Genomic DNA, 21,920 nt, shown 5'->3' on the forward strand with positions numbered 1-21,920 from the left:
TGTTGGTCAGAGAGCCTGAAGATGGCGTAATGTAACACAAACTGGTAGCACAAATAAAACAAAACTGGAAATTTACACGGCTGAAGGTCTTTTGATTTGACACTTTTTACTGAGATGTTCCACTTCCCTGCTCTCCATCAATTTACAAAAGATGTTCACAAGTTAGGGTATTTGGTAACTGGGAAGCACTCCACTTTGAGGCAGCGTTTTACAGTCTGTGCGGATCGGAGTTGTACCGATCCCGTGCTACCGCCGAGGCAGGCTGCGAACGGACACTTCTGCCTTCCGGGTGGAGTCATCTGTTCTCAGGTGCTGCAGACGAAGGGCACGGAGAGAATGTGATCTCTGTGACGTCAAAGAAAATACTCGCCAGAAAACAAATAACATCAAAATATACAAGTATTTGTAACGAGTGTTACTGTGGTGACGGACTCTCGACAGATATATATTCCCTCGCCGACTGATGTAGTCAATCTGGCACAGTCTAGAATTGTATATTATAGGCAAAACATCAGTTCGAGCTATCTCAGTTTGTTATTCTAGTCGATACATCGAATGACGGAAATCTCTTTCGGCAGATTTTGACGCAGAAGTAGTGGTAGTCCACTACGAAGAGCTGATCCGCAGTTAGAGGGGCACTGATTAGCAGTATCCTTTCGGCACGAGAAATACGGTGGCCCATACATACATTGCAAGTACTTTGAAGAATTGACCTACAAAAATTCTACAGATCAACTAATGAATTATTTTACATATCAACACCTATTACCAGGAAGAAACGTTTTAGACAGAATGTTAACGTTGCCTGGTTTGTGGGTGTTCCCGAAAGACTGCGGAAAGGACTTGCCTCTACCGGGCTGCCACATCACGGTAATAAGCCCGGCCACACATCTCTGTGTATCTGTGAGTTTCTGGTGAAACATAATGTGGCAACGCCACTCCACAGTCCCGACTTCGCAGGACACCTTTCAGACAGCGACGAGGCTGTCCGAACGGCTGTGACTCGAAAGAGATCCACAAAACGAGGCTTTCGAGGGGGAGCGCCGGGGACGTGCGAGTCTGTGGAAAAAATGCGTAGATGCTCGTGGACAGCACTCTGAAGAATGTTAATCATTTGTACACAGATTGTTCGTAATATTACATTAAAATATATATTTATCGAATTTCGGGACTCACCTCACCGAGGCCCCAGGATGAGGGGGGAACACCTGTAGCACCCGTAGTAAGGACGAGGAGACACCTACTGGAGAGAGCAAAGAAAAATAGAGCAGGGTGAACGGTTTCTGTAGACAGCCAAATTGGACACCAAAAGAATGTCAAGAAAACAACAGGCAAGTGTGCCATTAAATATACTGTCGAGAGCACCGGACACAAAATCGGACGGGAAGGAAATGGGAGTCAATCACTAAATAAGGAAAACGACACACTTTACGTTGGGGGCAACTGTAATAATGCAAACCTATGACAACAAGATAGAATAACAAATTAGTAGTTTAAGGCAATTGTACTTTAGTGGCATATACAGAGCACAACTTTCAACAGCTGAATTCAGTGAAGTTGCAATTATTGTAAACAAACATATTGTAGGACTTCCGATCCAGTCACAGTGTGCCGAAACACGTCAATCGTACTCTAGTAGGGAGGAAATATTGTCAAATTCTTCCTCCGAGCTCTGTTTCTTCTTACGCAGAGAACTAGAAGACAGTAAGCTGCTTCACGTTTTACTTTAGCACGAAAGCTGACTTCAGCATTATTGTGTTCATAAACACATGTCCTGACACTGTAGATGGACGTATCAATTTTGAGTAAACCATTATTACCGTCTGTAGTTGTCGGGTGTAATATTTTTTTCAGCAACACTTAAAGTTGTTCGACAATTTGCTGCTACACGTACGTTAAGTTCTTTAATCTGATAATTGTAGCAATTCAAGTCTGACAGCTAGCTGTTTACTACCATAAAAAAAATCTGCAAATTATTGACCAACTTTTAAGTGTTGCTGGAAAAAATATTACATCCAACATCTACAGACAGCAGTAATAGTGTACTCGAAGTTGACATAGGTCCATCTACAGTGCAAAATGGAGATGAAAAGATCGCCCCCCCCCCCCAAAAAAAAAAGAAAAAGGGGGGGGGGGGGGGGTTTGACAAATAAAGAAAAAAAGTTTCATCTTCGAACCATCGGTTACCTCTCATCTCGTGATCTGAAGGAACTGCCCTTCCTTCTAAATTTTCTCCACTGCAACCCTCTCTCCTCCCCAAAGAAGGAACTATTCGTTCCTAATTGTAGGATAGAGTTTACACACTACTGAGGCAGAACATTACAACCACTTGCACAATTGTGTAACACACCTTCGGAACGTAATACGGCAGCATTTCTGCACGTCACGAATTCGACGAGTCCTCGGTATGCTGTCAGAGGAATGTGGCACCACACGTCTGTGGTTTTTGAGTGTGGACCTGGTACCCGATAATGTACCAGACGTAGTCGATCGTGCTCAAACGAGCCAAATTTAATGGCCGAGATATCTGTGTAAGTTTAGTAATGGTGCTCCTCAAACCACTGCAGCACAATTCTGGCTTTGTGAACTAGACAGTTATAGTGCTGGAATAGGGAAGACACCTAGCACGAAGGTATGCTGGTGGTCCACAATAATGTTCACTTATAAGGAGAAGTCCTCAGCAGTGGGATCAACTGAAACAAACTACATGCTGATGTATGTTAGTCCCACCTATCACACCCTGCAGCCTATCACCCTGTGATTACTCTCAAATGAGACCTCCCCCCTTCTTGTATGCAAGTAATCAATGGAAAAAAATTTCACGATTTTGTTTGATGCTCTACAACAGGGGCGTTCAACCTTTTAGCTTAAATGGGTCACTTTCGAAGAAGATGAGTATTTTTGAGCCAGTTAATATACTTAACACTAACAATAACAGCTGGGAAAGGGGGGCAGGGAGGGAGGGAGGAAGAAAGAGAGAGACCCTCCTTTTGTCCTTTCTTTTGTCATTCACATGATAGATGCTCACTACTTGGGCTGCATATGGGCCATGGACTTGACAATGGACACCCCTGCTCTACAGCTTTAAGGAAGGAACATTTAACAGGCTGGTTGCACAGCATAACAGTTGAGGTACAGGCTTTCTATGCAAAAAGTTGTGGTTTTAAATCTCATCAGGTGCTTGGAAATTTTTTATTTTTAAATCTTTATCAAAATGAGTCTGGTCATTACTTTTTGTCAATGAATTAGGTTAAGTGTAATATTTTTCTTATTTCTATTCCTGTGTCACATCATTTTTATCACTGTAATAACTTTTTCAATTGCTCTTAGTTTTTCTTCCTCTCATTTTTCCCCCTCACTTTGAATTTTTGCGCTTGTGATAGTAATTTTTTTACCTATCATAACATTTAAACATTTGAGACTGCTAATGTATCCAGTACTTCCTGTCAGAAGGCTGTTGCTGATGGCTGAAATGTTTCACTTCGATGGAAATGGTGGATTTTTTTATCGATTCAGATGTGATGTGTTACAGATTTATTGATACTGCGGATGAGTGACACTATAACAGTAAAGGTGCATGAACTTGAAAATGCTGGAGCCCTAAAAAGAGAAGAACACTCTTGAAATTTATTAGTTCTGTCAGATGCAATATAATACAAAAAGTCGGTTGAGTGATGATTGTAAATAGGGGTTGCTGAGATACAAATGGAGAGAGGCAAGTTTGGAATTAGTAGGACACATAGGAAAACCAAAAATAGTACATAACATAATAGCATGCAGTTCGAGATGTATTTATTTATCTATTTATCCGTGTACTTCACCTCACAAGATTAGGGCATTGTGAACTTCTCTTACATCTAGCCACAGTGAGTCAACATTGCAATTCGTACAGTACATGAGTAACATAAAATGAAGATAATGTTGTTGTTCTTGTTGTTGTTGTTGTGGTCTTCAGTCCAAAGACTGGTTTGATGCAGCTCTCCATGCTACTCTATCCTGTACAAGCTTCTTCATCTCCCAGAACTTACTGCAACCTACTTCCTTCTGAATCTGATAGTGTATTCATCTCTTGGTCTCCCTCTACAATTTTTACCCTCCACGCTGCCCTCCAATACTAAATTGGTGATCCCTTGATGCCTCAGAATATGTCCTACCAAACGATCCCTTCTTCTGGTCAAGTTGTGCCACAAACTCCTCTTCTCCCCAATCCTATTCAATACTTCCTCATTAGTTATGTGATCTACCCATCTAATCTTCAGCATTCTTCTGTAGCACCACATTTCGAAAGCTTCTATTCTCTTCTTGTCAAAAGTATTTATCGTCCATGTTTCACATCCACGCATGGCTACACTCCATACAAATACTTTCAGAAATGACTTCCTGACACTTAAATCTATACTCGATGTTAACAAATTTCTCTTCTTCAGAAACACTTTCCTCGCCATTGCCAGTCTACATTTGATATCCTATCTACTTCAACCATCATCAGTTATTTTGCTCCCCAAACAGCAAAACACATTTACTACTTTAATCGTCTCATTTCCTAATCTAATTCCTGCAGCATCACCCGATTTAACTTGACTACATTCCATTATCCTCGTTTTGCTTTTGTTGATGTTCATCTTATATCCTACTTTCAATACACTGTCCATTCTGTTTAGCTGCTCTTCCAGGTCCTTTGCTGTCTCTGACAGAAGATAATATTAATTAATTTGTTTCTAGAGCTCCAGAATTTTAAGTTAATACATATTTGCTGTCAAAGTGTCACACATCTGCAATATAAATGAATATGTAACACATCAGATCTGAATTGATACAAAACCTGCCATTTCCATTGAAGTGAAACATCTCAGCCATATTAATAATTAATATATTATTATTATTATTATTATTATTATTATTATTATTATTACTGTAAGATAATGATAACAGTAATAATAATGACAAGTGAGAAAACACCCAGACAACTACCAATGGGAGGTACATTGGTGATATCACAACATGTGTGGCAGTGACGCAGATGCACCGTGAAGCCTGCAGGGGGCTTTATCCGATACGTATCGTCAGAAGCCAGTTGCTGACGGCTGAGATGTTTCACTTCAATGGAAATGGGAGGTTTTGTATCAATTCAGATCTGATGTGTTACATATTCATTTATATTGCAGATGTGTGACACTTTGACAGCAAATATGTATTAACTTAAAATTCTGGAGCTCTAGAAACAAATTAATTGATGTTCTAATGACTTACTTTGAAGGACAGTCAAGTAAACACTGAAATGTCACACAGTCCACAATCATAATAGAATTTGTAAAATGTGCCTTTCAGGACACGAATAAAGGATTTAAGTTTTAACACGATGGTGTGTTCGCCACTGACTTAACTAGTTAAAATAATAATTTCTACCATTGCAATTTTGACTTCTGTCATTTTCTAGTGGTTAAGGTGCTGAAAACATAGCGATTGTAAACATTATTAATATAAGTAAAAAGGATGTGAGCTTGTGTGGCTGATGTCAGCATTCGTCACATACAGAATAGGAATGTGACAGATGGAATTAAATCTCTTGAAACTGGGTTTGTCGTCTCTACCCATCATGAACACACACAGTGAACCAGCTTATAATTCTTCACACAATGAAGCAAGGATACATTATCGATATATACGGAAAAATATAAATTTATGTCCACTTGCAAAGATTCAGGGAACAAGCAGTGCACACTATGAAACAGAAGTTTCCTGGATATGAGTATATGCTGTCCCTTAAAGGCATTCCAAAATTTTGTGGCTGTAATGAAATGTTAATAAATTTGTCCTTCTCTTGTCAGCACTCCACATTCCACATTGTATCCATGCCACATTAGTGGGCTCTACAGTTGCCTGTGTTCTAACTTTTGCCCACTCGTGCACACTTGAAGCGGATGCACTGTCCACTGCAACTACAACAATTTTAATAAAACTGGACAATTACCTTTAGCATTTCACTGGAAAACCGTGCATTTTGAAAATTCGAAGAACACAATATAATTCCTTATAACACTAAAGCAAGCCAATGTAACATTAGATGGGAATGTCCAATATAGTCGGATCTACTTTGCGTTACGTGAGTGTAGGGGAGTCGAAACAAGTAGTGACCCAGGACGTCATATCAACTTGAGATTTTTTATATATGTAATTCATTTCTAAACTTTATTGATTATTTGCAGAGTAAATAATTTAATTATGTACATTTAATAGGTAACGAGTTTTAATGAGATAGATATAAATATGTTTTGGCATAGAAAATCACCTTATTGCGTTATGCAAGAACGAAAACTTCTGTGTTGCTCGAGTGCGCGATCGAGTAGTCATCGAATGCGGATCTTCTGTAACTTTCATGAATGGGCATAGAATTGTTAATTTACAACCCAGAGTTGATTTAAAAATTATTTAGGGAACCACGGCCCGACTTTGGAGCAAACAAATCGCGTGCAAACTCTCAAATATTGGCGTGGCGTTTAAGATACGCGGCTGGATATCGGGCGTTATCGTCGCGTGTGCGATTCAGTAACATTAACCGCAATTTGCGGACATTAGATTCATAATAACTATCAAAGATTTACACGAGCGGCACAGTAATTGTCTTGACGCTCAAAGCAAGAGAGAAGCAATTTACTGTCTGGGTACGACAAATATTAATCATTGCATAGCCAGCTCATTCGTACGTCACTTAGCAACTCGTAAACAAACAGTGATAGAATTACTGAAACAATCTTTTAAGTATCGACGACCACTACACACACATCAGAAACTAATTGCTCTAACTGTGAGTGACTTCTGGATTGGACGAGTTTTCTTTTATTTCAGTTAATTGGTATTAATAAAGTTCATTCGAGGTTGAAACTTCATCAATGGTGTCGTGCTTGTTCAGTTTAGTAGAGCAATAGATAGTACTAGCTATGCTACTATTTATAGTTTTAAAAGAAAAGAGAACACATACCTGTTTTCCTTTTGAGAAATGTTCGTACTTCAGTCACCAGTATTCTCAAACCAGAGGCACGAGTGATGCTCCCTCACAGCACTACAATATCGTGAATCACCGCACACGTGTGCCCCTTTTTCACTACATTTCTGCATTGAAAATCCTGAGATATAGCCGCGGTACGAAGAAGGAAGAAAGAACAGAAAAGATCAGCGAAAGAAACGGAGCAACGAGAGAAGAGGAGGCCACAGCGATACTTTCTATGTACGAAAAAGTACAGTATTTATAATCGTGATGTGGCCAATTATCCTACAATTTTATTGATCACATCACTATTAAATCTACCTGACCTTACGTTTGTTATCACCTGACTTTGCTTCAGCACATCACTATGTAAGCTACGTTTTTCTTCTTCTCCTTCTTCGTCTTTTCCTGTACTTTTGCTGTACATATTTAAACTTAAAAGTTTTCCACACTCAGATCCTACATTCTTGTCCTGTAAATTATTTAAATATTCATAACACCACTATGTACGACTTCTTGTGATATTTTCATTGACACTTCCAGATTTCAATAGAGAATGGCTTTAGTAACAAAGCTGGTTTCAGAGTGGAGTAAAATAAAGCAACTGGAGCAGTTATTTATCGATTCCAAACAGCTTGTCCGTCCCCCCCCCCCCCCCCCCCTCCCCCAGTACAAACTGATTTTTCATTTGGTATTTTGTGTGCACTTTCGATACAGCAGTTACCAAATTAGTACTGTGCGATTTCTGATCCGGTGGTGTACGTTTATACTTTAGAGGGACAGCAGAAGAGGAAGGGAAACCAGTTCTCCTGCAGCACTGACAGGCGACGCAGCACTCTCGACAGTACGGCACCGGAGACGGGCCCGGTCAGTCGGGCGAGATGAGACAAGCAGCTGTTTACCGATCCGGTGGGTGCTAGAGGACACTGTAGGACGTAAAGTTCAATTTAAAAGAACACGATCGATATCTGCACGTAGGTGATTAATAAAGTTGTGACAAGAAGTCTGTTGTTATTTCACGAGCCCAATGTAACAGTCTATCAAAGTGAAAACGGATTACCGACATATCGACGGCATGAGAAAGTGAAAGTCGAGGAAGTGACGTTACCCTGAAAAATTAGACGCCGATCATTTATTCCCTCGCTCCCTGCTCACGTGGAGTACGACCGAATTCGATCGAAATAGTGTCTGACCTCTGACGGTACATAAATCGCTGTGTGGCCGGTACTAATAGTTACTTCGTGAATGCACTTGCGGGGTGTCTATTTGTGCCGATGTGGAGTGGCCGTATCAGCTTTGGACACGGGCTTCTCTGTTCCCATTGCAGAAGCTATAGTGAAAGTTGGTCTGTACCGATCTGGCTAGTTTCTGTATCTAGGTATATTTCGTAAATGGTAAACTCGAGGTCATTCTGTAACGGCTGGACTCGAATTGAAACAACCTTCTGCCGGCTGTCGAAATTATGTCAGTGGCAAAGCAGAACTGTGTGCGAGGGATTTGAAGTTTTACTGCACCGTTGCAAATGAGACTACTTAATGCACAAAATTTTCTATTTGTGGCTGTTACTTACTTTGTTAGGTCCTTCCGACCACTAAGGAGTGCCACGTGATGCAGTTTGTGCTCTGTCAGTTTCATATTGAGGTAGCGTAGTCTAATAAAAATTTGTGCCCATTAGAATATTTTAATTATCTCTAGTGGCAGACGAAATGTCCTAATATCGTTAAAAAATATTGTTTCTCTTTAGACAGAGTGTCAGTCCCATTAATTTCACTGAACAGGAGCTGAAATTCTGAGATCTGTTGGTCGGTTTAAAAAGAAGGGGAGGAGGGGGTGGGGGGCAAGGTCCAAACTGCTAGGTCGTCGGTCCCTAAGAGATCTGTTGCATTCACTTGTCAGATAGCACTTAAAACTTCCTTGTGATAGAAAATCCAGCCATCCGTATTCTGAGAGGGACACCAGTGTGGGGCAAAGCAATTCGTTCGACAATCGCCAGTCGGTTATCACATTTGGCAGCAAAATGTGCAATATAAGCTGCCAGATGCCTGAATCTTCCTGCAGAGCTTGTAGAACATTATGACAAATGTTTAAACAAATATGGAAACCACATAGAAAATTAGAACAACATTTTAAGGAAATAAATGAAAACAGTCTTTTGAAAACACTGTGACGGTTTATGTTTGATAAGAAATTGGACCTTACTTTACAAATAACCCTTGTAATTTGTACACGTGATGGGGGACATCTGAAAAACCCACACTCTTTTTTTTACATTCTGTGAATTCAGGAAACATGAACTGATATTATCAATAGGCAGTTCGTTCCAGGCACATCGACTGTCAGGCCCGTGTTCAGAAATGACTGCAACAACACTGCAATGTATCTTATGAAGCGACGAATCTATTAAGTTTAGCACCTTCACTGTCATCTGAAATGAAGTCCATGAACCATAACAACAGGCACTTTAGTTTTTGTGGGCCTACAACAGAATCCTCGATTTCATCAAATGTCACATTTCCACTGACGTTCATTTCATCAAAACACACACACACACACACACACACACACACACACACAGACAATGTCAGAAAATGGCAGTCTCTTAGCTTTCGTCAAATTTGACGCATCATGCAACATTCCAGTTCCACAATGGAACAAATGCAAGGACCATGTCTTTAAAGTGGAAATTTCAGGGACTGGAAAATTGAATTTGTCCCTTAAAAAGGTATAGCACCAACTACAGAGAGGGTGAATAGTCACTGCTTTGCATACGTCCTCTCTTTTCCACTCAGCTTTCTTCTTTCAAAAGAGTGAACATTTTATTTGAGTTCCAGAGGAAACCTTCTTCAAAACATCCTTCTCTTCATTAGATATATAAGGGGCGTTCAAGAAACAAGCCAGAGGCATAATTACAGAAACCAGTACATGTACGTTAGAAGTACTGACCCTGGCTGTTGAGACACTTGTCCCACTGTGAGACAAGGCAGTGAATGGCTGTCTCATAAAATTTCCGGGGCTGCGATGTTAATCAGTTCCGCACGTACAGCCGGACGTCGTCGTCCGAGGTGAATCGTTTGCCCCTCAGAGCCTTTTGAGGGGACCAAAAATGGCATAATTGCAGGGAGAGAGGTCCGGACTGTACGGAGGGGAGCCCAGAACCTCCCATTTGAATTTCTACGAGAGTGACTGTGTTGGCCATACGAGGCTTTGCACTGTCGTGGAGCAGAATGACCCCACGGGTGAGATTGCCCGGTCGTTTCGCTTCGATCGCTCGACGGAGGGTGGTCGAGGGTTGCGAGTAATGCTGGGCATTCACTGTTGTCCCGTGCTGCAGGAAGTGAATCTGAAGGGGGCCATCTCGACCCCCTCAAAGAGGCTCTGACGGACAAACGATTCACCTCGGACAGCGTCATCCGGCTGTACTTGCAGAACCGGTTAACACCGCAGCCCCAGAATTTTACGAGACAGCCATTCGGCGTCTCGTGTCACAGCGGGTCAAGTGTCTCAACAGCCAGGGTCAATACTTCTAACATACAGGTACTGGTTTCTGTAATTATGCCTCTGGCTCGTTTCTTTTTGCACGCCCCTTATACATTATTTGTAGCCAATCGACTCTCCCTTTGTCTGTGATGAAAGACTTTCAGTTTCTCTCTCGTGTCTCTCTCTCTCAATTTCAAAACAATGCTCACAGTTTCAAGTTTTTTGTTCTTATCCTCTAATTGTTTCACTCGACCCCGAGTTGATGCAATTCTTCATTTTCCAAATTCGGCAAATCGGTTAACATATACTGATTGACCTTCAGTTTCTTGGGTGAGAAGTTCTCAAGTGTTTCAGTGTGCTTTACAGACTCACTATGCCTGACACCTGTCTTCCCTGCTTTCTTTTAATTGTATTTTAGCACGTGCACCAACACTGACACCAAATGGAAGATTCACACACAGTACAACACCTGGTTTCAGAACTTTTCTGGCAGGTATATCGACAGCTCTGCTCACGAGTCCCAGACACAATCATCTGACTGAAAATGCTGTTAACAAACAGTACCATTTGATACATTAATATGGTCTTTTTGGTAGCACTTTACTATTCACACTTGTTGAAATAACATGTCCCTGTGGAACTAACGGTAGATAATTTAATTTGTCTTCCTCTTTGTAAGACAAGCAACCGCTGACAACATACCCCAGCATTTTTGGTGTGAAACACGTGAAAAATGAAACAAAACTTTTCTGTGCACCACAGACAGGATCTAAGCTTCCAAAATAGCAGTAGCTTCTGTATTACTACAGCCACTCGCTTCAGTGACGGCACTGCACAACGATTTTCTCATTCAATCTGAGCCTTTCATTCTGGCCCCAGGGCCCCAACACCCTCCCCTGGGGCACACCAAAAGTTACTTCTAGGAAATACAGGCGGTTTCAAAATGAAGGCTTCGTAGCACATATTACATTCATCTTACAATTATGAATAATACAATAAATGAAACACAAACACAAACAGTTTCTCTTACGATTATTCGGTGTAAACACCGATCACATATCGAGTCGATAGGCGAAGTTGTTACGAAATCTTGAGAAATGTGTCTCGCGCCCAATCCGCCGGTCGGATACGACGTCGTTCGACCGGACGCGTACCGAGTTACGCCAGTGAGGTGGTGCACCACCTCGCTCCCAAATAAAGATGTGTCGTTCAGCTTCTTCCCATCGAGAAACGGGCCACAGCTGTAGCACATCAGGATAAGAAACATCAGTTACAGTCGATTCACTGAAAAAGAAAGGCCCACAAACTTTCCACGGGGATATTTCTCGGGGCTAAGCGTGAAAGACTCGCACTGGTCTGACACGTTTCTCAGTCACTCTTTGTCACTCTGTACTCTTCCCATTGCACACGGGTATACAAAGTAAACTGTTTCAGCTGCTCTTTCATTTGGTGTATTATTTACAATTGTAAGTTGAACATAATAAATGCTACAAATGCCTTAAAACCGGTACGTTCATTTTGAAACACCCTGTATAGTGCATCTATCCGACTGTCTCGATCCAAAGCTTTCAGTACATCGTATGAAAAATGTGTGAACTGGGTTTCAAGTGATCGACGTTTCTGCAATCCGTGCCGGTCGGCATTGAGGAGGTCGTTCTGTTCGAGATACCTCAGTATGTTTGAGTTCAGAATACGATCTAAGATTCTGCAACAAATCGATGTGAAGGATGTGGTAGTTTTGTGGATCACTTCTACTACCCTTCTTGTAGACGGGTGTGACCTGTGCCTTTTTGCAAAAATTGGGCACGGGGTTTTATTCGAGGGATCTACAATAGGTTACAGTTAGAAGAGGGGCTAATTCGACTGCAAATTCAGTATAGAAGCTGACAGGAATTCCATCGAGCCCAGGAGCTTCGTTCAATTTTAACGATTTAATCTCGTTTCTCGACACCACTGACAGTGATACTCATTTCATTCATCTTTTCGGTGGTGTTAGGATTAAACTGGGGCAATTCTCCTGGGTTTTCCTTTGTAAAGGAATGTTTGAAAAAAGACTTAATAATTTCAGTTTTTGCTTAGCTACCCTCAATTTCAATTCCTGTCCGATACGCTGGGGACCGATCACTAACTTCGGTACCACTAGCCAGAATTTCTTCGGGTCCCGTGAAAGATCACTCGACAATATTCTTGTACGTTAAGCCGATGAAGGCGTCGCGTATTGCTCTCTTGACAGCCTAACACATTTCGCGCAGCACATCTCCGTCTACGCTTTGTGTTACACCTATTGTGCACCAATTTGTTTCTTTAGAAATTTCTTTACAGGGACTGTAAATCACAGAAGGTTCCTCCCCTTATCAACTTCTGTACAGGGTGCATATCTATCCAGTGCGTGGTCAACTACTCTTTTAAACTTGAGCCACAGCTGCTCTACGAGCTCCTGCCCTGCGCTGAAAGTTTCTAGTTCCTCACTGAGATATGGCACTACTGATTTTTTATCTGGTTTACTCGACACTTATATCTTCGTGCTTGTTTCAGTTGTTGCCACAACTATATCACCGACACTGATACCATTTTCAATGCGGACATCCTCAAAGAGATCAGGTCTATTTGTTGCCATTAGGTCCAATATATTTTCATCGTGAGTGGTGTTCCTAACAATCTGTCCCAGGTAGTTTTCAGAGAAGGCATTTAGTAACATTCACAAGATGTCTTATCACACCCACCACTAACAAAACTAATTTTACAAATTAACTGTTGGATGACTGAAGTCTCCACCAATGATTACAGTACGATTGTGGAACTTGCACACGTATGATTTGAGATTTTCTCTAAATTTTTTGTTACGTCAGGAGAAGAATCTGGTGGGCGATAGAAGGATCCAATTATTTTATGCTCACCCCTGATACCGAGTCTGGCCCAAACAATCTCACAAGGAGCTTCAATTTCTATCTCAATGGATTAGAGTTTTTTGTTTATTGTGACAAATACATCAGTTCCATTTCCCATTTGCCTATTCTTTCGATATACACTCAACTTTTCCCCAAAAATCTCACTGCTATCGATTTCAGCTTTCAACCAGCTTTCTATACCCATTATTATGTGAGCTCTACTGCTTTTCAGGTACACTTCAAACTCTGTCGCTTCTATCCCGCAAATACCTACTAGCAAAATTTCGAGAAATAGTATCGAATGAATTTAGGAACGTATAGTATTAAATGATGAGTCTAGGAATATACTGTAGCTCTCTACATAGCACTCCCATAGTGATCGTGAAGATAAGATCTGACTAATAACAACACACACACAGAGGTGTTTAGGCAGCCCTCTTCCTACGTTCCATGTGAGACTGGAATAGGTAACAGGGCTTATAACCAGTATAATGGGACATACCCTCCGCCATGTGCCTCACATTGGTTTGGAGGATACTGATGTGGATAAAAAATCTGATGTGTATAGACAACCGGGAGAGCTGAGATGGATACATTCTTGAATGCTCTTGGCTTGGCAGACTTCCCAATCACAACTAGTTTTAGTTTGTGGTTTCCAGTTGCATTTGTGCTGTCATAACTGTGAGCCGCTCTTTGCTTTTTTTGTGCCCAGGAGCACTTTTTTCTTCACAAGATGCAGGTGTTCTCGCTGGTAATATTTTAAAATTTAGCCCAGTTTTGTCACAGATTTTTTTAAACTCGACGATAAATTTTGAAACGGCCTGAGCGTCACCAGAGAGTTTTTCTCCACGTAGCCGTCTAGTTGACGCACTCCGTACCTCTTCTTCCACACTAGCGGCGAAACTGTCATCTCCTTCCTGCAGCTGGTTTCTGAAAAACAAAGCTTTTTCCTGCAAGATTGGGCCAGAAATCGGAGCATCCTCCTGTCTCTGTCGGGTAAACCACATAAACAATGCCTCACTCATTTTTTCGAAGTCTGACTTCTTTATATGTACTTCTTCGACTGAGAGATTCGTGTGAGCATTTCTGTGAAGAAAACTGTTCCAATTTAAGTCGGTTTCTTCGCCAGTCACAAACAGTAACTTCACCGACACCATATTCGAGAGCAAGTTTTTTTATTGTTTCTCCTTTCTCAAGTCGTCATAGTGCTTCTAATTTTAGATGCAAAGGCACAAATTTCCTCTTTTTTGCTACAGCACTCATCTTCATAAGGTGTACAACGGAACACACGGTCAACAAACAAAATGACACACAGCACTGTACAGTACAGGTGCTGGGAACTACGGCAGCGTATGAACTCCCCAGTTTTGATCGGTAGCAGCCGGCAGCAGTCGGGGTATTGCGTGCCACACTGACGACAGATGTTCGTGCAACAGGGCAGCGAGCTAACCGTTGGTGTTGATTGCATTGTTGTCTGCTTTGTCACTGAGCTGTACTCTCCCTATCTATGTTTTGCAATGATGTTTTCATCATTTATCATGTGAGTAAAAAAAAGAAAGTAGACACTATCAAGTTTCTACTGTAGTTCCAAATAGTGGGAAGGAAGGAATAAAAATTAGAATTTAAAATCCTACCGACATTAAGGTCACCGGAGACGTAGCACGAGCTTAAATTGTTTCAAAAGTGGGGAAGGAAATCAGGTGTGCCCTTCCAGAGCCACAGATCACGAAGAGTATTCGAGTCGTTACGATATCAATGCTTATTACTGAAAGTACAAACATTTGGGGTATCAAACCGAATTTGTGATTAGACCGAGGATTTCTCGGTAGGGAAGAAGTGGCACGTTATCGCAGACGGAGAGTCACCGACAGATGTTGAAGTAACTTCGAGTGTGATGTGTCGGGTCACTTCCTTCTCGTGTTTTATATTGGATTCCTTCCTGCTTATATGTTATATTAATAGCCTTGCGAACAACACTAATAGCAAGCTGAGACTTTTCTCAGATGGTGAAGTACTGTCTGCAGAATACTGGGGAAATATTCGGTCGGATCTCGAATGACTTCAAAGTAGTGCAAACATTGGCAACTTGCTTTAAATGTCCAGGAATGTGAAATAGTGCACCTCACAAAAAACACACACACACAGTATCCCACAACTACAGTATCGACAAGTCACAACTGTCACCAGTCAACTCGTACAATTAACTGGGAGTGACACTTTATAGGACTACGAAATGGGATAATCGTGTAGGATCAGGTGTGGGTAAAGCAGGCGGTAAACTTTGGCTCGACGGTAGGATAATGGGGAAGTGTGATAGTCTACACAGAAACTGCTTACAACTGACTCGTGCAACCAATCCTAGAATACTGCTCAAGCTTGTGGGATCCGTACCAGATAGGATTGACCGGGGATAATGAACGTATACAGAGAAGGGCAATACAAATGCTCACAGATCTGTTTAGTCCCTGGGAGAGTATAACACAGACAATGAAGGAACTGAACTGGTAGATTCTTGAAGACAGGTAAACCATCCTGAGAGAGTCTATTAACAAAGTTTCAAGACCCGAGTTCAATCCCCTACGTATCACTCACATAGGGATCGTGAGGATAAGATTAGAATAATTACTGCAAGCACAGAGGCATTCAAATGATCACTGTTCCCACATTCCCATTCCATACGTGAACTGAATGTGAAGAAACCCTAATGACTAGTACAATGGGACATACGCTTTGCCGTGTAGTTCACAGTTTTATTTTAATGGGGGTAATAAAGCAACGAGTACCTACCAAAGGACTGCAACTCCACGCTCGAGTATCGACAGTGTGAGGAAAAGATAGATTGCTACTTGCCACGAAGATGACACATTAAGTTGTCGGCAGGCACGACTAAAAGACACTTACACATTAGCTTTCAGATACAGCCGAGAGGGTCCGAGCTACCGGAGGTGGCAGTCACATGTGCGTGAGCTGTGCTTGCTCGTGTGAATGAATGTGAGTACGTGTTTCTTTTCCTGATGAAGGCTGTGGCCAAATGCTGAAGTCTAAGTGTGTTTTAGTTGCGCCTGTCTGCAACTTAACGTGTCATCTTTACGGTAAGCATCAATTTATCTTTTCCCTCCAGTGTTAAGAATCTACTGACTTTTTTAAGGTGCACACACACACACACACACACACACACACACACACACACACACACACACACAGTGGGCTGCTACTGCACTGAGACAGGAAAAATCTACTTCCCATTCGGTACATATCTATTTCTAGTCTGTTTTCGCAAAATGTCTCACTGCGACGACCGATATGTGCCACAGAAGAGTACTGTAGTTACTGAACACGTGTGTCTGCGAGCACTGAGAGAGGAGCAAAATACTAGAGCCTCCATTTTCTTTAAAAACATGTGTGAACCAAACAAAAGAAGTGGTGCAGTAAATGTAGCTCAAACCTCTTTGTCGGAGAGCACCACCACGTCGTCGTCCTGCCGCCCTCCGTCGACAGCCCCGGCTCTCTGGAAGTCCGTCACTGGAACAGCAGTCTTCTGAAAATGAAAGGCCAGCAGGACAAGGCGGTACTGCAATATCTCAGCCGAAGTACTAATGACGGTACTGTTAAACAAGCGCCGTTTCGTCGGACAGACAGTAGGTACGGGCCCCTCTTCCTCGTACGTTCTCCTCCAGAGCATACGTGAAAGCGAGTGTGCACTGAGAAAGACGTGCAACTGTACTTTCCCTACACTGCAGTCCGACTAGGGTGAAGACACCCGTCTCAGATCGAAAGGTGGGGGAGAATGCAGAAGAGGAATAAGAGGAAACAAGGTTTAGCCATAAAGAACCTTCACAAGTAAAGTTAGTTAATTAATTTTTTTTTTTTGTTCACTCGTATGTGCCTGCAGTCCGTCAGTAAAGTGGAGCATCACGTGGCAATTAGTTTTCAGTATCTGAAGGGGAACGACACTGCATTAACCTACAGTGAGTTGCCGGAGGTGTACAGCAACGTCTTACGACACAGTGGTCAGGTGTCACAGTCACTTCCGGCGTGGTGAAACGAGTCCGAATGACGAAGAATCGGGGATTCTAACGGAAGTGGGACCCCGGCGTTTGGAAACCGGCGTACCTCGACAGAGGTGACAGTGGATACCATCGGTCGTAGATCAGTTTTTCACATCTCGCGTAAGATTTGGATGACGCAGTCCGGGTTCTGTAACTGATCCACACATTGAAAAAAGTCTGTTTGTGCAGTTTGAGTCTATGCACGGATTTTTTGTGGAAATGTCAGGGTAACATCATTACCGAGATCATCAAACACTTTCAGACAACAGTTACACCGAGCAGCACAATGGCTCCAGAACACACGGATCACAAGTCAGGACCGTCACTCGCCACTCTATGCCCGACGAACAGCTACGCGATCGCTCTGTACCATTTCTTCATTCCCTTTTCGATACCGCATTCACTCGCCACTATAATTCTAAGGCTTTACGGCTTCCTTCCGGAGCGAGCTTTCCTCTGGCTCGCCTTTCCTATAATTATGAGCAAATTTACAAGTTGTGCGAGATAGTGTCTTTCAGTATTTTATAATTTCCAATTTAATATCAATTTTCATTTACATTCCTTGTTCCTTTGAATATTTTTATTGTCTCCAATTTGGCAGTAGCAGAGCTCTGCAAGATCTTTACGATGACACCTAAATCCTGGCTAAACACGTATCCACACAACACCAGTTCATAAATTTACACAAAGCTAATTTGTTTTTTTCAGGCAGCTGTCAAAGGTATTGATGTACAGGGTGTTTCAAAATGAATATACGAGTTTTACCACATATTACACTCACCTTACAATTATAAATAATACACCAAATGAAACAGAAACACAAATAGTTTTTCTTACAGTAATTCAGTGTGAACACCGATCACACATAAGGTCGATAGGCGAGTTGTTCCGCAACCTCGATCAGTGTGTCAGGTAACTGTTGCAGTAACACTGTTTCTAAAGTGGGATAGAGCAGTTGGTATCGGAGGCACATACACGCAATTGCGTCAGATCCTGGGTGAAAGTGAAGGTCGCGCATAAAATGCTGCGTCAATCGGCCCCTCGCGCCCAATCCACCAGTCGGAGACGACGCCTTTTAACCAGATGCGTACTGAGTAATGCCAGTGAGGTGGTGCACCATCTTGCTCCCAAATAAAGATGTGTCGTTCAGCTTCTGCCCATTGAGGCACAGGATATAATTGTAGCCCATCGAGATAACAAACATCGATTACAGTCGATTCACTGAAAAAGAACGACCCACAAACTTTCCACGGGGATATTTCTTAGGGCTAAGCGCGAAACACTCACACTCGTTCGACACATTTTTCAGTCACTCTTTACGATTCCACACTCTTTCCATTGTGCGCAGGTATACGAACAAAACTGTTCGAGTTCCTCTTTCATTTGGTTTATTATTTACAACTGTAAGTTGAACATAATAAATGCTACAAAGCCTTAAAACTGGTATGTTCATTTTGAAACACCCTGTACTTGGAGAAACGTGTGACACACACCGTGCTGCCTTACAGTACATTTATTCACTACTGGTTTCGATCACTGGACCATCTACACAGTGGAAAAATATTTACTGTGACAATTTCACATTCCATACATGCTATTTAACCAGGAAAGTATACGCCATTGCTGACTTGAAAATATAAGGAAATTGCTACTTAATGCCTTTCACAGCAGTTGAAATGTATGACAAATGGTGGTACCCTTTAGGGAAATGGCAGCAGTGTGCACGTCTCGGGGCCTCATTCGGCGCGTAGAGGCTGTTCTGGGAGCCACTGAGGGAACGAGGTTCAACCAGGTGCAGACTGTGGTGCACGTCGGAACACGTGTCATCTGGGCTCCGAGGTTATTCCTCTGCCATTCCGGCGAAAGGCAAGGAAAGTTGAGAAGACGGCCTCGCCTGTAGAGTTTCAGTGGAGCTCACGATTTGCAGCGTTTTCCCCAGAACTGATCGTGGCCCTCTGCTTCGGAGTCGAGTGGAAGGACTGGACCGGGGACTCTGCGTCGTATGACGGACTGTCGTCATTATGCCAAAAAACAGTGACCGAGTTTTTGTCGTCTAAAAAGTAGGGATAAAATGTCCACTGTATTTTAGTAAGTTCGACAGCTTTTCTTTCGTTGTTATGCACTGTTTAAACCTAATGTTTTCTTGTTAGGGTTCAGATTAGTGGAACTCTGCTGTACCAATTTTCTTATTTTTTCAAATCAGCAATGGTGTATACTTTCCCAGTTAAACAGCAACTATACCGTTTGAAGTTGTCACAGTAGATATTTTTCCACTGTGTAGATGGTCCACAATCAAAACAGGCAGTGAATAAATGTACTGTAAGACAGTAAAGAGTATATCGTGTATTTCTCCGAGTAATTCGTAACGGTCGTCGGTAAGATGACATCACTGGCGAAAGAAATGCTGTGCGACAGACAGGTACAGGTGCGATCTATCCATTGTGGGATCCATCACTGTTTCTGCATTATTAGCCTTGTAGTTATCTGTGATTCAAATTTGACAGTATTCTGCCTCACAAGAAAGTTCCACCCGTGACCGTACAAACATTTTCACATCAAAAGCTTGCTCAAATGAGGCACTAGTGGAAATGTTGCAGTTGTGTCTCGCCAATCTAGACGACTTCTTTAGCTACCAAGTCAACACGGACGAGTGCCGGGTGTATCTCTGTGACCCGAGATAGATCGACAGAGCGAGCAGGGTAAACACACGAATTCACCGCCTTTCAGAACGACTACAGAGTGACTTACAAGGTGGACAGTTTCTGAACCGCCAAAACGCAGACTTCTACAACCGACGTCTCTGCCGAGTGATCCGTCGTCGATAAAAATTTAATTTACTGAAGTGTAAAGGTACGGTGAAGGTCTGACACCGTCACCGATCTCCACTGTCGTAGCTTGATCTTTTTCTCATAAATTAGAACTTTACGACTACCCCTTAGGAGACAGCCCAGACTTCGAGAGAAATAACTCTCGGGTCAAACACGAAAACTGTTACTGTTCTACCATTATGTGCTGTAGGAGGTACATTCAATGCTGTTTTACAAGCCATGCCAGAAGGAACTCACTCTTCAAAACATCTTAGTAGGACATACCTGTCACCGTAGTGCCCTTCGGAATTCGCACTTGTCCCAGAATGTGTGGTCATCGTCAATTTATCAGTACTGGGGCTTACTCAAAAATTTTTTGTGGTGGTAAGTACACACACTTCTACTGAGCTGACTGCCACTCATTTTCAGGATCAAAAAACAACGTCCGTGTCTAGTAAATCGTCACGGTCGACAAAAAGAGAGACCGACTCGTGCCGTAACGATACGTCGACGCACGCCGACGTGCCGAACACGTGGGCTCGAGATTGTCTGTCGGTATTTGTGGGAGCCGCCTGGAAGATACTTTTCACATTTTCGAGTCTCCGTACGGGATCGCGTACACAGATCCCACAGAAATGCTGACGCCTGACGTGACGTGTTCCACACTCGTTCGGCGATCCGGCAAAAGGAACTTTCTCGACTCGCTCGATCGTGTCATCGGAGGGACCGGTGAGATCGTCTCGGTCTGTAGTTGCACAATGTTCTGCCTTTTTTAACTGCCGCACCTGCGAACACACGTGAGACACGTCCGTGATATAGTCACTACATCTCACTCGACTGGTGACAAATTTCGATCAGTGTCACCGTACAAACGGAGAAAATGAATGATTGCACGCTGCCGTTTTAATGAAAAGTCTTCATTTTTAGTAACAGAAATTGAGCTCACTCTCACCACTATTGCTCAAGATGCCTGTGCCGTGCAGCACTCCCATCTCTGCCACACACTCACAACAAGCGCTTACATATTTTAAAATGAACTGTATAGTTCTATCTGTTTCCAGACATGAGGAAAGAATTAGAGGTGTTATAACCCGAATGCACCTTGTACTTGTTCCGATAGTATGAGGGCGAGGAGAGAACTTCAGTTCTGTCAGTTCAAAAACATCACCGTGCAAGCTACGGATGAAGACAGTTAGGAAGATGCAATATTTTGTGACTTCCAAAATGCACTCAATGTAGTATCACATGAACATTTATTATGAAATTACATTTACACGGTGTATCGAACTGAATTAGTGACTAGACGCTGGGTATCTCGGAAGTAAGGACACAGTATGTTATCTCGGATGGAGAGCCATTGACAAAAGTAGAAGTAACTTCGTGTGCACCGCAGGGAAGTGTGTTGGGACCCTAGCTATTAATGTTGTATATTAATGACCTCGCAGACAATATTAAGACTAACCTGAGACTGTTGCAGATGGTGCAGCTATCTACAGATTGTTTCACAATGTTTTGACGATTTCAGAGTTTAATAACGCGTGCTAAAAACAAGATACAGTGACGGTGGTGCTGTCTATTAGTAGTGCGGAGTGTCGCGTTTCATCCCACACACAGGCCAGTAATCGCATTTTAGTGGTCAGAGCAACATTGTGCGTTCACGGTAGAAAGCTCTTTTCCCTACGGCGAATCTATTGTGGACGTGCAGTGTGCTTTT

General features: G+C 42.3%; 1 protein-coding gene across 6 annotated transcripts in view; it reads right to left on the minus strand.

The window, feature by feature from the left end:
- Positions 1 to 21,920, minus strand: part of LOC126213463 (uncharacterized) — a 149,017-nt gene that overhangs the window by 40,278 nt on the left and 86,819 nt on the right. For 5 of the 6 annotated variants that reach the window (XM_049941239.1, XM_049941238.1, XM_049941236.1 and 2 more), the window contains one exon: positions 16,796 to 16,888. The exons of the other annotated variant lie outside the window; for it this stretch is intronic. In XM_049941239.1, coding sequence (XP_049797196.1) covers positions 16,796 to 16,888 — 93 coding nt within the window. The remainder of the gene's footprint in view (positions 1 to 16,795; positions 16,889 to 21,920) is intronic. 6 annotated transcript variants of the gene reach the window in all.

The sequence above is a fragment of the Schistocerca nitens genome, chromosome 11 (assembly GCF_023898315.1).
Source record: "Schistocerca nitens isolate TAMUIC-IGC-003100 chromosome 11, iqSchNite1.1, whole genome shotgun sequence".
Taxonomy (NCBI): Eukaryota; Metazoa; Arthropoda; class Insecta; order Orthoptera; family Acrididae; genus Schistocerca; species Schistocerca nitens.